Source organism: Lissotriton helveticus, chromosome 5_1 (assembly GCF_964261635.1).
Source record: "Lissotriton helveticus chromosome 5_1, aLisHel1.1, whole genome shotgun sequence".
Taxonomy (NCBI): Eukaryota; Metazoa; Chordata; class Amphibia; order Caudata; family Salamandridae; genus Lissotriton; species Lissotriton helveticus.
In genome coordinates this window covers 46235789-46250637 of record NC_136065.1, presented here as the reverse complement: position 1 = coordinate 46250637, position 14849 = coordinate 46235789, and the positions used below count along the sequence as shown (strand labels likewise).

Below are 14849 nucleotides of genomic sequence, written 5' to 3'. Positions count from 1 at the left end.
GTTATCTGAAATTTTAATGTATACAATTTCCAATTTTTATCTTTTTCTACTTTTTATTTTGTAAGCAATTACAGGATTTTCAGATATTAAAGCAAAAAGCAAGAATAGGACAAGACAAGAATGGCAGGAATTGTGCCAAATCATTTATCATAGAGATAGTATTTAGTTAACATTCATTAACCCTTTAAGTGCTGCCGTCGGCCAACGGTCGTCACGGGCACTACCTCCCCAGTGCTGCGTGCGACCGTTGGACGTCCAGTTCAGCACTGGATAATGGACAGCGCAGCACTGGGGAGGTATATTTACGAAGCTCCTAAGGTGTTAACATTCCTGGATAGCGGGTACACAAGGTGCAGGCCTTTCTACTATTTTAAACAGCTCTATAACATCACACATTCTATAAAAAGAAATAGCAAAGGTTGGAAAATGCTCTAAATTGAATTCCTAGAGTCTCAAAGGACAAAATGATGGAAATTGAAAAGTCTGAACGAGAATTGTCATAGTATTCTTGACACATATTTTAACAACTTTAAGGCACTGGGCAGCTCCTGGTGGATCTACTAACTATCACTGCAGGATGACTGTAGGTAAATAAAAATAGTTTTCCAAGATGTAAAGGGTTTCTGGAGCAGCAACATTTACCTCTTAGGCTGTTCTTGGCCAGACAAACTCATTCCTTGTACCTAAGAAGAGGGTGGATTCTACTTGTTTCTCATGATGGGTTCAAACACTGCTCATGTTTACAGTCCTATGGATGAAGTTGTACTTTGACGATTCAAATATTCAAATATTACAGAGCTTGAGCTTTGGCACTGCAGACAGATTGGTATTATAGATATAAGTTCCTTGTCTCCATACAACACACACACACAACGCAATTAATGACTAGCCTTGTGTACTTTTTAATAACTGGGAGTGTTATTAACAACTCTGCAATGGCCATCAATGCCCAATGTTGGTTATTATCATTTTGGTTCAGGCATCTGAAGAATTAAATACTTATTACGCTCTCTATGCATCTCTTAACTTATTGGGTTGATGTGTGGCATAAAACAGCCTCATAACTCATCAATTGCTATGGCCTGGGTTTCCCTGGTGGATGGCTACTGTTCCTAATTGGAAAAAACATTCTAATTCTTCCGTGCTTCTCTTGAGTGATTATTAAACTGAGGCTAGAGTACTCTAACGAGAGGTACTTAACAAATTTAAATAACCTGCTCATGAGAATTTTAGGATTTAAATAAACACCTGCAAAAGTTGAAATTTGCTAATTAAAAATAACTGTCTATAAGGCATATGGAGTTTGACCCTATGTATGGAGCCATGTATGGATTTACATTTCGAATGAATCTTCTGAGGAGAATTAGTTTGGAAATGCAGCTATTCTCTGAATATGGCTAACTATCACCAGGTAGACCAATGACAAGCAGGCAATAGGCCAAGGTTTCCATCCATGAAAAACACCCCTAAGAATGAGGATATTACAAGAGTGACAGGGTGGAGCATTTGCCAGTTTATAATAAGCTTCATTATTTCCATACTGTTAATTACACCTCCCTGAGTTTTCCTTCTATATGCTGAAGGGGACCAGGAAGATGGTCTTGCACAACAAGCCTGAAAATGCCAAGTGTGCTATGTTATGGAAATGCATATTTTTAAATATATATATATATGCAATGCATTTCTAAGACAGACAGGTCACAGACCCTGTCAGCTGGCAATTGGAAAATAAATTCACAAAGAGGAAGTGTCTGACATAATTAAAGGTGGCATTTGAAGCCTTCACAAGTAAACTGTAGAGTGCATCAAGGGCCTCATTAGGATGACGGGCGGACTTTGCCCGCCCGTCATCCCATCGTAAATCGGGACCGCCCGCCATAAGGGTGGGGGTCCTGGGGGTGCTATTAGGATGTGCCCGCCACAGTGGCGGGCACATCCTGTATTTTCAGCATTGTTGCTGAAAATGCACTTTCACATTGTCATTTACAAAGCGGCAGGCACCGCGCGGTGCCTGCCGCTTTGTAAATGACAATGAAGGGGGGTACCTCAGGTACCTCCCATGTGCACCCCCCATCTTTACTGAAGACCGCATGCCTTTCCGTGGCGGCATCGCCGCCGCGGAAAGGCACTGAAAACCAGACATCATAATATGGCTGGCGGTGTCTGTTAGACACCGCCACCATATTATTCCTTTTCCGCCCCGGTCGCAAGGCGACCGGTGCGGAAAAATGGCGGACAGTCTTTCCGTCCGCCGTGGTCCCCACCGCCATCCTAATATGGCGGGGGGAAATCTGGCAATCCGCCCGATATCATAATGGACCCCCATGTGAGTACAATTCATCTCAATGATGTAAAGACTGGGGAGGATAACAATATAAAATGGGTGCCCTTTACTTTTAGTATACTTTTAGTATGATATTAAGCAAGAAAACAGAAAATTAAATTTCTGTTCTTATTTCGTAAACTGTTGTTCTATTTCCAGACAATTTACCAGAGTCATAGTATCACGAAAGAAGGATTTCAAACTTTGAGAGCTTTAAGCAAGAAGCAAGTAAAGTTCCTGATTTTAATTCCACAAAAAACTGTTTTCTATGCTTAGGCTACGATACATGATCTACTCTGTAAAGTAGCAGCAAAATACCACTAGAAGGGATCATAATTCAACTAATGCTTCTGTATTAAAGAATAACCATAGCACTCCCCTTTTTCTTTTTGGAAATTGTCTGTGTACACAAATATCTATTTATTATGAGCTCACTAGTTTAAAAAAATATATAATCTATTTATCACTGCTCAATTTAAAAACATACCGCTTAATTTGATTAAATCACCTATCAGATAAAATATAGAAATGAAAAGGTTATTCTTGTTTTGAGAATGTGCAATTTATTTCTACATTTCCTACTAGTGAAAGTAACCAGATTAAGGAAAATCAGAAAGGGTAGCACTAGCTATTTGGACAGTGTTTAATTAATTTTGGGAAAATATCAGAAATGTCATATTTTTAAGATATTTTGTTTCACATAGTCATAGATAGCCTATGCATTTCAAACTGACCTATCACATTCACACTCATTATACTTTAAAAAAAATCACTCAATCGTGGCCATATTTCTTTAAGTATATGACATCAAGTTGCCTTGCACTATACTGGTTTGGAGTCTTTGAAAAGTAATACATTCATTGCAGAACATAAATAGGCTTCATAAATAAGTACCAAACAATATGTTGAACTTTTTGAACCTCATAATCATTTTCTTTAAACCTAGAGTCATTTGGAAATTCATCTTTTGATATGTCTACTCAGATAACCTATAGTAGAACACACATTTCATAATTAGCATTTCTGAAGATTTTGAAAAAGGAGTAGAAGCATCTAATTGGAGTGCAATCAGTTGGTGAGCATCTTGGTGTTTTCTGCTACTCTGCGGTTTGGATATTGCCTTTCTTACTGTGTAGGGGACTTCTGTCTTAGTATAAAGGAGACATCGTGCAGTATAGTGCCTCTATAGAGCAAAATATAGCTCCCAACATCATGACAAGGAAATAATGCAAGACAGGCAATGAACAATCTCCAGGCAAGTTGTTTAACAGAAGTAGTCTCCTTGACTAGATTTGTGCTTGCCCTTACCTTTGTTTTAATGCAATTTCACATACCTTTTTCCTTCTGGAGAGTGTCTGAAATTTCAACGACAGATATGTTACTTGTGGAGATTTAATACACAAAGGTGCCAAATTTCAAAGGCAAACATTCAAATGATATTCCACGTTTGAATATTATGACAACTGTGCTAGAGTGTAACTAAAGCAATTCACAAAAATGACGGAAACAGTGTTAAAAATGATGAGATAGAATATGTCACAACACAATCAGCACTTGACATTTTGAATTAAACACAAAAAAATAAATCTGCGTTTGGAACACTACACGAACAGCAACTGGGTGCACCAATTCTTCAGCTGTGTAAAAACTTCGTATCAGTGCGTAAACTTAACTTCATATTAAAAATTGGGGAAACATCCTTTACAACGAAACTTTTACAACGCAGTGCTTTTACAACGCAGGTTTTACAACGAAAACCATTACAACGCATTGCACTGGGGGGCGCTCTAGGATAGGGAATAGTTTTAATTTACTATCCAACACCTTCCCTACTATCCACGGGACAGGAGTTGGAATAGTAAATTAAACTATTCACTATCCAGCACCCCAAAGCGCTATGCGTTGTAACAGCAGGCATTGTAAAAGCTGTGTTGTAATAGCATGCGTGGTAAAAGCATGGGTTGTAATGTCATACATCCTAAAAATTGTGGTGCTTTGCATCACTTTTGTGAAGCAAACACAGTTCAAAATGTTTGTACATCTGGAACTAAGATGCTATTGAGCTGACTTGGACTGGAAGGAAATGCTATACTTAAGGTTGTATTGAAATGTACATTCTGGGATACTTGGGAACAAGCCAGCTCATGAACACAGCAGCATTATCCAGTTCCCAAGGGAAGAAGCCAGATTAAGTATTTAATTATACCATCCTAGAGGTGGGTGAGTGCCAATGCATTACAAATATGATTCATTCTCTGGGAATTCAGCATTCTCCATTGCATCTCCTTTGCTATAGAGTCACATGGGTCTCATTTCTCACCTCCAGGTGCAAGAACTCAGCCAAAGTGCCAGTATGAATGAGAAATCCCTTTGGACTCCAATTCATATATAACACACTAAGCAATTCTTTATAATAAGTACATGCTGGAAAAAATAAATCTCACAAGATGCGTTCTGTGACACAATGGAAGTCTAACACCTGTTTCATTTATGAATACCACATTCAAAGCCACTGTTGCAAGGATCCTGCTCATACACAGAACTGTGCAGAGACCCAGGACATCAGTGAATTGTGCTGTGCCAGAAACTCACCTCAGTACCTAGAGAACCCCAACCAGCTAGCATCAGTGTCACATTAGCTCTTCGTCCTATAGCAAAGTAACCAATGATTAGACAACCTAGAACAAGCGGCTTAGGACCATCTCAGGGGGGAAGTGAGAACACTTTTTTGTTATACGCTCATACCAGTCCACAACAGGAGTAAATTGGAAACACTGCAAGGTTAAAATATTTATTTTAACAATGTGATCTCATGTGCAGTACCTTAGCCAACATAAGCAGACGTATGATTAAAAATAATATGGTCAGCATGGTTACAATTCCATAAAATACAAAAGGAGAAATCATATTACAATGATGGTGAAAACGGGTCCTATAGCGCCCAATTTTAATACCCTCCCTATATAGGAACTATGTATTATAAACTATAGAAGGTCTCTTAGGCTTGTGTGGGGGACCCTATTATCTTTCCGCTCAGTAGGAGTAAATTACATATGGATCAGCATAGGCTCTCTGCATCCCTGGAAACGGAAATCTTCCACGTGTGTGAAATCATGGCGAGTGTGTGTATAATAGGGGCGCCAGAATCTTAGTTGGCTCGCAGCTGCCAAATTATTATGTCTAGAAAGCGTTACTCGAATATGCCAAAACACAGCTAACATGTTTTTATCACCTTGACGGCTTTAGCAATCACTGTGCACACCAGGGGCACGATGTAAGTCTAGAGATGTTTAAAACAAAACCTTTTCACATGTGTAGACCTTCGTGAAGGCTAACTTACAAAAACAGCTATGCAGTGTTGTGTGAAAAAGCAGTAAACGGTAAAATTGTGTTTAAACTTCTATTAAGCCATGCTGCATAACGTGCGCGCAAAGAAGGCCCGAGGCCATACTACACCCTCCCTTGATCTGGGAACGCACAAGAAAGGGGGCAAGATTCATAGAACGCAAAGTTCAAGTTCGAATGAGACAGAACCAAGTTCAGGAATTTTGCCAAACTTCATAATTGGGAGTGAAAATCCGAATTAAAAAGCAACCAAGTCAGTAGAAACATTCACGAGTGGCCATGGTGTGCATAAGACCTCAAAAAATTAACAAAAACATGAAGGCATTAGAGAAATATTTTTTTTCACGAGTGCAAAAAAATGCCACGCCTCATTCCAACAATGTATAGGCACCGTATGTTGCAACTGTTTCCAACAGAAAGTCATTTTCATCATCCATGAACATTTCAGCCATCCAATTAAGTAATGGAAATGAACATACATGTTCTTCAATAGCCAGAGCCTCTAGCAGAATCAGAGGGCAACTTGGGCTTTCTTCAAGATAACTGCGTGCCAGAAAGTCATTATCCGCAGCCTATATGTTCCAGTTGCCCATGACCCCATGAGCCGATGCGCAGGCCATAATCCTGAAACCAGAACAATCTATTTCATGAGCAACTAAGGGACTCATTAGTAGATTAAAATCAAGGTCAGGAGACACCGTGTTGCAGAGACACAAATCCAGGGCCCATTCAAATCCACAATCCAGGCAATGGAAAACAGGCTGCATGCAAGTAAAGTATGAGATCCGGAAAGACAAACCAGTCGCCAGAGGTAGCGATCCATAGTATTGTAGCATCCGCTTACTTAGCTGGAGCAGCCGGGGCAGATCGTTGTGGGGCACAGAATGTGCATCCATTTTGGAGTAAACAAATTAACAGCAGCACACAGTGAGAATTAACAGGAAACCTCAGAAGAAACTCGAAAAAATCGAATGAAAAAATGCAGGGATCACACCAAATATAGTTTGGAATGAGGTCACAAGGCCAGAACTTACTAGTTTAAAAAAGTGCGCCAGGTCCGTGGTTGACGAGGCATTAAAGTGAGAATTAACAGGAAACCTCAGAAGAAACTCGAAAAAATCGAATGAAAAAATGCAGGGATCACACCAAATATAGTTTGGAATGAGGTCACAAGGCCAGAACTTACTAGTTTAAAAAAGTGCGCCAGGCCCGTGGTTGACGAGGCATTAAAGATTGTGTGAATCAAAGCACCAAAATGCAGGGGCAGGTCAGTATTTAATAAGGCATGTACCTCAGTACGAGTGTTTGCAACGTGAAGGACTAATGTTTCACGCGCAGATGTAAGAGTGACCTCTTTCTGGGACAATAGAGCTCTTATTTGACTCATCTTGTTGAACTCTGCTTTTAAGGTCAGAATAGAAGGTCAGATGGAAACATCAAGCATCCCATGTGGCGGAGAAAACAGGACATTCTTACAGCAAACTACACGCTGGGAAACTGTAACGATATACGGAATACCAGCAAGAATACCACAGCAATCTTCATTATTCAATAACAAATAACTACCGTTTGCTAACAACGTGAAAGTTGGTGTAATAGCCGGGGTGGGAGTGCCTTTAAAAACACATGCAAGATTAGGCGCTGTAATATTACCGGAAAGTGCAATTGCAGATTTCTACAGACAAGAGAGTGATCTGGTGTCGAAGTAAAATCTTCACCTTTTAAATAAACCATTTTTCCTTCCCTCAAGCACCTATATGTAAACAGGAGATTCCACACTTCATGTAAAAAGGTGCTACCTAAGGGTTCAAATCTGCCTATGGCATAGTGTTTCATGCAAGATTCAAATTTAAACAAAAGAAAAGGTAGAGTTATTAACCCATGGATAAGCCAAACTGCCGAATTCGATTCAGCCACTAAAAATGGTAATGATTCCAGTTTTTCAATATGCAGCAGTGAAAATGTGGCATCTTTCTTTGACATAAATTGTCAAATTAAAAGGCAATAACAACGTTGTCATGTTCATGTAATCCCAAGGCACCCGCCCAGATTTCAAGGTTTGAAGAGTCCATGCAAACTGCATAATAGAATGCAATTGATTTTGTCCATGATACAGCAATCAATCAATAAATCTATCACAGAGTACTTGTAGAGCACACTACTTACCCGTGAGGGTCTAAAGGCGCTGAGGGGAGGGGTTGCTGCTGCTGCTCAAAGAGCCAGGTCTTGAGGAGTCTTCTGAAGGTGAGTAGGTCTTGGTTCTGCTGTATGTGGGTAGGGAGGGTGTTCCAGGTCTTGGCGGTGAGGTATGAGAAGGATCTGCCACCGGAGGTCATTTGTTGGATGCGGGGGACAGCGGCGAGGGCGAGGCTGGCGGAGCGGAGCTGGCGCGTGGGGGTGTAGAAGCTGAGTCTGCTGTTAAGGTAGGCTGGTCCGGCGTTGTGGAGTGCTTTGTGTGCGTGGGTGAGGAGCTTGAAGGTGATCCTTTTGTCGATGGGGAGCCAGTGTAGGTCTCTCAGGTAGGGGGTGATGTGGCTGCGGCAGGGGACATTGACGATTAGTCGGGCGGAGGCGTTTTGGATGCGTTGTAGTCGTTGTAGGTGTTTGACTCGGATTCCTGCGTAGAGTGCGTTGCCGTAGTCCAGTCGGCTGCTGACGAGGGCCTGTGTGACCATTCTTCTTGTTTCAGTCGGGATCTACTTGTAGATCTTGAGGAGCATGCGGAGGGTGATGTAGCAGGAGGAGGAGACGGCATTGACCTGCTTGGCCATGGAGAGGGAGGAGTCGAGGATGAATCCTAGGTTGCGTGAATGGTCGGTGGGTGTTGGTACTGTTCCCAGTGTGGTCGGCCACCAGGAGTCGTCCCAGGCTGAGGGGGTGGGTCCGAGGATGTGTACCTCCATCTAGTCCGAGTTCAGCTTCAGACGGTTGCTCCTCATCCAGTCGGCGACGGCCTTCATTCATTCGTGGAGGTTGGTTTTGGCGGTGTGTGGGTCCTTGGTGAGGGAGAGGATGAACTGGGTGTCGTCGGCATAGGAGTTGATGTTGAGGTTGTGCTGGTGGGCCACTGGTGTGAGGGGGGTCATGTAGATGTTGAACAGTGTCGGGCTGAGCCCTGGGAGACGCCGCAGATGATGTCGGTGGGTTCGGATTGGAAGGGTGGGAGACGGACGCTCTGGGTGCTGCCGGAGAGGATGGCCTTCCTTTGGATTCCGGCTTCTAGGAGACGTGTCTTTAGAGTGCGATGGCAGACCGTGTCGAAGGCGGCCAACAGGTCCAGGAGGATGAGGGCTGATGCTTCGCCGTTGTCTAGTTGGCGCCTGATGATGTCTGTGGCGGCGATGAGAGCTGTCTCGGTGCTGTGGTTTCGTCTGAATCCAAACTGGGATGGATCCAAGATGTTGTTGTCTTCTATGTGCGGGCCACTTACCTGTTGACAATTTTCTCGATGACCTTTGCCGGGAAGGGGAGCAGGGAGATGGGCCAGAAGTATTTGAGGTCCTTGGGTCTGCCTTGGGCTTCCTGAGGAGGGGGTTGATTTCGGCGTGCTTGCAGCTTTCCGGGAATGTTGCTGTTTTGAAGGAGATGTTGATGACCTTCCGTAGTGGGGGTGCGATGGCTGCGTCTGCTTTGTTGAATACGTGGTGTGGGCACGGGTCTGACGGAGATCCTGAGTGGATGGAGTTCATCACCATGCGTGTCTCGTCGTCGTTGACGTTGAGCCAGGAGGTCAGGCGGATGGTGCTGGTGGTGTTCGCATGGGAGGTGGAGTCTGGTGTAGTTGGAGTGGTTGTGGTGTTGAAGCTGTCGTGGATGTCAGCAATCTTGCGGTGGAAGAAGATGGCTAGTGAGTCACACAGTTCTTGTGAGGGCGGGATGTAGTTGGCGTTGGAGCTGGGGTTGGAGAGCTCCTATACGATGCTGAAGAGCTCTTTGCTGTCATGTGCGTTGTTGTCCAAGCAGTCTTTGAAGGAGGATTTCTTGGATAATTTGATGAGGTGGTTATGTCTGCGGGTGGCATCCTTGTGGGCTACGTGGTTGTCCGGTGTGCGTTTGTGGAACCATATTTTCTCCAGTTTCTGGTATGCGCGTTTGGAGGTCTGGAGCTCGTCGGAGAACCAGGTGGCTCTCTTGCTGGTATGGCTGTTGGAGGGTTTCTTGAGCGGGGCGAGGGTGTTGGCACAGTCGTCGATCCACTGTCTGAGGTTGCGGGCCACGGTGTCTGGATTGGTGCGATTGGTGGGTGGGTTCCGGTCAAGGGTGGTGATCAGCTGGTCTTCGGTGACTTTGCTCCAGCAGCGGCGAGGCAGCTGTTGGGTGCGGTGGTTGGTTTCTTGAAGGTGAAATTAATGCAGCAGTGATCGGTCCAGTGGAGTTCGTGGTGTGGTCGAAGGCGACATGGGTGCCTATGGAGAAGACAGGGTCCAGCGTGTGGCCGGCGGCGTGGGTGGGTGCGGTGACAAGTTGTTTGAGGCCGAGGTTGGCGAGGTTGTCGATCAGGGTGGCGGAGTTGGCGTTGTTGTTGTTCTCGAGGTGGAAGTTCAGGTCCCCAAGGAGGATGTAGTCCGTGGAGGCGAGTGTGTGGGTGCTGGCGAGGTCAGGGATGGAGTCCCTGAACTGAGCCCGGGGTTCCGGGGGGTCTGTAGATGAGTGTTCCTCTGAGGGTGATGTTGGGGTAGGTGTGGATCCGGAAGTGCAGGTGTTCGGCGGTGTGGAGGGTGTCGTCTGCGTTGGTGGTGACCTTGAGGGTGGACTTGTGGATGATGGCTATTCCTCCTCTGGTTCCATTGGCGCAGTCCCTGCAGGTGATCTTGTAGCCGTCTGGGTTGGCTATGGTGATGTCGGGCGCCGAGGAGTCATTCCACCAGGTCTCGGTTAGGAAGGCCAAGTCTGGGGCGGAGGTGTCGAGCAGATCCCAGAGCTCGATGGCGAGTTTGCATGCGGAGCGGGTGTTGAGGAGTATGCAGTAGAGGTTGTGGGGTCCAGTCCTTGGAGGTTTGATGGTTCTGTCGTGGGTGAAGCTGCATGTGCGGCAGGAGAAAGGTCCGTGGGTCCGCTTTGGGGTGGCCTGGAAGCAGGTGTGGTTTCAGCCGGTGTTGAGTGTGTGAAGGCTGCTGGCATCGTAGTGGAGTCTGGTGTCGTGGCGTTTGCGGGGTTCAGGGGTTGTGGCGCTAAGTGCGGTCCAGGCACGGACGGGCGCAGACAGCTTGCCTTAGGTGCTCCTTCGGCACGCCAGCGGCGCGGCCCCCAGCTCCTGCCATTTGGAGGGGAGCTGGGAGGGAGGAGCAGCTGGGAGGCGGGAGGTGGATGACAGGGGATGGTGAATGGGCGCGGGGGAGCGGGGCCACAGGGGAAGCAGCGGCAGGAGGTGAGCAGTGGGCACAGGGGGCGAGGGAAAAATCAGGGACAGTGAGGGGGGCAGAAGGCAAACAAGCACAATTAGGGGAGCAGAAGACAAGAAAACTAGCACAATCAGGGTAACAGGAGGCAAGAAAAACGAGCACAATCAGGGGAGCAGAAGGCAAGAAAACAGGCACAAATCAGGGGCAGCGAGGGGGAGCAGAAGGCAAGAAAATGGGCATAAATCAGGGGCAGCGAGGGGATGCAGAAGGCAAGAAAAACGAGCACAATCAGGGGGCAGATGGCAAGAAAACCGAGCACAATCAGGGGGCAGAAGGCACGAAAAACTAGCACAATCAGGTCAAGAGTCGCCCTCCTCACCGCGCAGCAGCCGGCCTATATTGGGAGGTGGGAGGGAGGAGGAGCTGGGAGGCGGGAAGCGGGGGAAGCGAATGGGCAGTGAGGGGGCGGGGCCTTAGGGGACACAGCGGCGGGAACGGGAGCGGCGAGGGCACCAAGGCAGCCGGGCACAATCAGGGGCAGCGAGGGGGAACAAAAGAAAAGAAAATGAGCACAATCAGCTGGGCAGAGGCAAGAAAAATGTATCACAATCAGGGGGCAGAGGCAAGAAAACGGGCACAATCAGGGGGCAGAGGCAAGAAAAATGGGTACAATCAGGGGGAAGAAGGCATGAAAAACTAGCACAATCAGGGGGCACAAGGCAAGAAAAACAAGCACATTCAGGGGGCAGAGGCAAGAAAAACGAGCACAATCTGTGGCAGAGGCAAGAAAAACGATCACAATCAGGGGCAGAAGGCAAGAAAAACAGGCAAAATCAGGGGGGAAGAGGCAAGATAAACGGGCACAATCAGGGGGCAGAGTCAGGAAAAACGATCACAATCAGGGGCAGAGGCAAGAAAAATGAGCACAAACAGGGGCAGCGAAGGGGACACACAGGCGGAGCTGTGTGGTGGGGGAGCGACCTACCAGCAAGGTCAAGGGTCCCACTGCAACATCTTCTTGTACAATATCAACAACAGATGAAACAATATTATCTAATGTGTAAATACAGGAAGAAAGGGTGTTAATGCTATTATCTACAATGGCAAGCACTTAAAATAAATTAGCCTAGGAGGAGCTTGGCGGGCATCCGAGATGGCCGCGTGAGCACAGTGCTCTCCGGACCCCCGCCACTCCCGGCATGATATCCTGAACATATCCTGACTCTTCACGAGGATTTGTGTAGAGGACGCTGGGCTGATCTTCCTGGAACTTTTGGAATTTGATTTGGACCCGGGGTGCCGGAGTTACGGTGATTCGAACTTTCGGGCTCCGCCCTCGAGGTATGCCCGGGACTGGGTGAGGCTCTGTGGCCGTCTTGGAGTTGAACAACAGCGGCAGGGGGATTGGACTTGTGGGTCCCCCTCTTAAGTTTCGGTTTCGATTCTGCCTCAGACTGAGACATCTGGCAGGGGAGTCTGGCCTGGGCCGGGTCCGGGGCACGAGACGGCTGTCGGGCCTTTGGCTGGCTTATTCTCCTATCTGACTGGTCCTATCCTAGTGGTACCCTTGCAGCGGCTCTTTGGTCCCGACGCCCTACTTTCCTGTGGCCATTCCATCGGGCCTGGTAAATCTCCTGGTGATGCAGTTTCCAACATGGCGGGCAGAGGGGACCGAGAGACACGGAAGACCAAGACGCCCCTGCGTGGGGGCCCGGTCCAGTCTAACGTTATGGACCGTTACACCCATTCGAAGGGGTCCCCCGGAGCCGCCCTGCCCGGTCCAAGTGCGGCTGACCACATTGTGGACGCGTCAACGGAGCCGTCCTTGCAGGACATCATGGGCGCCATTTCTGGCATGAAGGAGGCAATAGGCCAACAATATGAGGCTTTGGCCCACAAAATCGACACCGTGGCCATTGATGTGAACTTGATTCGAGCCGACCTATCGAAAACCAATGAGAAGGTGAAGTCATTGGATCTCAAGTCATCCAGCCTCACGGCAGACGTCTCGGAGATACAGACGGAGATTGGCAATCTCCGTAGGGTGAACGATTTCATGACCCGGCGCTTGGAGGACTTTGAGAACAGGGCACGTCGCTGTAATGTGCGCGTGGTTGGCGTTCCGGAGAATCCAGAACCTCACTCTGTTGATCTCCTGGTTGAGGACCTGATCCAGAACTACCTCTCCCCGTCTGGACTGAGTAAATTTTTCGCAGTGGAGCGTGCCCATCGTGTCCCGGGGGGCCAGGGTAAGCCAGGCGCCCCGCCGAGGCCTATTTTTGCGAAACTCTTCCATTATAGGGATCGGGACGCTATCCTGCAAGCATCACGTGTGAAGGGCCCGGTGGCCTTTGAGAACGCCACAGTGAACTTTTATCCGGACTTTTCCCAACAGGTCCAGAAACAGCGTATGGGCTTCCGTGGTGTCAAGAAACGTCTCCGGGACATGGGATTACGCTACGCTATGCTTTTTCCGACCAGGCTGCGAGTTGAATACAATTATCGAACCTTTTTCTTTGATCGGCCTGCTTCTGTGAATGACTGGCTGGACTCTCTGCCTGACCGACCTCCTGCGACTGAGTCCGACGCCCACCCGGGTGGTGCTGAGGGTGGTGTGGAAAGCTGAACAATCCATCTACGCCTGGGCCCTCGTATAGAGTAATCTCTTCCGGGATTCTATGCCTAAGTGCCTCTACTGTTTGTGTGTTCTCCTCGTTATCTGTCTTGCTCGGGGTGGCGGGTGGGCCAGAGCCTTTCCTCCTCCGGGGTCTTTTTGTAGAATAGGGTTTCTTGGGCGACAGGCACACTGCATGTTGGGGTGGCTTTTTAGCATTTTGCAGGGGTGCAGGGTGGGGGGTGTTTTCTTGATTGTTGGGGGGTGGGTGGATGGGAAGTTCAATGTTGGTACGTTATGTTCTCAAGGCGATTCTATCTTGCTACTGATGTTTTTTATGTCATGCTCATTGGAGAGGGGTTTCGGCGTTGCTGTGTGGGATGGGGGGTAACGGGTTGAGGTTTGTTTCGTGGAATGTTAATGGTCTGGGGGATCGTATTAAGCGGAGTGTGGTGTTGAGATGTTTACGACGTTTGTCTCCAGATATTGTTTTTCTACAGGAGACTCATTTGGTGGGCAATACTTGTCGTGCGATGAATAGGTGGGGCTATCGCCTCGCCGCACATTCGGGGTTTACCACGGGTTCCAGGGTGGTGGGTATCCTGGTTCGGGCTTCCCTCCCCCTAGCTATTGATGATGTGATCCTTGATGATCGGGGGCGTTATGCTGTCCTCGTGGGTCGTTATGAGGGTCGTACCCTCTCTTTATTTGCTGTTTATGTGTCCCCTGGCCTACAGACTTCTACCTTTTCCGATTTGGGCCGTGTGTTGTTAAACCTCCCTGATAGTGCTCTCTTCATTGCAGGTGACTTTAATTCTGTGTTCTCCGGTCTACACGATCGTCACCCCCCTAGGGATACTCCTTCGGCCCAACAGTGGCTGGGTGGGTTTCTGGACACGTTTGGCTTGGTGGATTGCTGGAGGCTTATGCATCCTACTCAGCTTCAATACACTTTCCACTCTGGGGCGCATGGGAGTCTGTCTAGACTGGATTATTTCCTGATGCCCGCGGCCCAGTCGCCGGCGGTGCGTGAGATTAGACACCTCCCCCGGGGCATCTCTGATCATTCTCCGCTCTGGCTTTGTTTTGAGATGGGGGTGGAAGCGGCGGGCCGGGTGGCTCCTATCAACCCATGGTACCTTACCTCCCCCGAGACCCGCGACCTTTTGACTAAGTCTTTGGATGCTTATTTTTTAGATAACGAGGGGTCCGTCTCCTCTGCGGT

The 14849-nt window shown here is 47.5% G+C and overlaps 1 protein-coding gene across 1 annotated transcript in view; it reads right to left on the bottom strand.

Annotated features, from left to right (window-relative positions):
- The window catches only part of LOC144752376 (butyrophilin subfamily 3 member A1-like), a 493909-nt gene that overhangs the window by 178539 nt on the left and 300521 nt on the right, over positions 1 to 14849 (bottom strand). The window contains exon 23 of the mRNA XM_078640312.1: positions 3658 to 3678. Coding sequence (XP_078496438.1) covers positions 3658 to 3678 — 21 coding nt within the window. The remainder of the gene's footprint in view (positions 1 to 3657; positions 3679 to 14849) is intronic.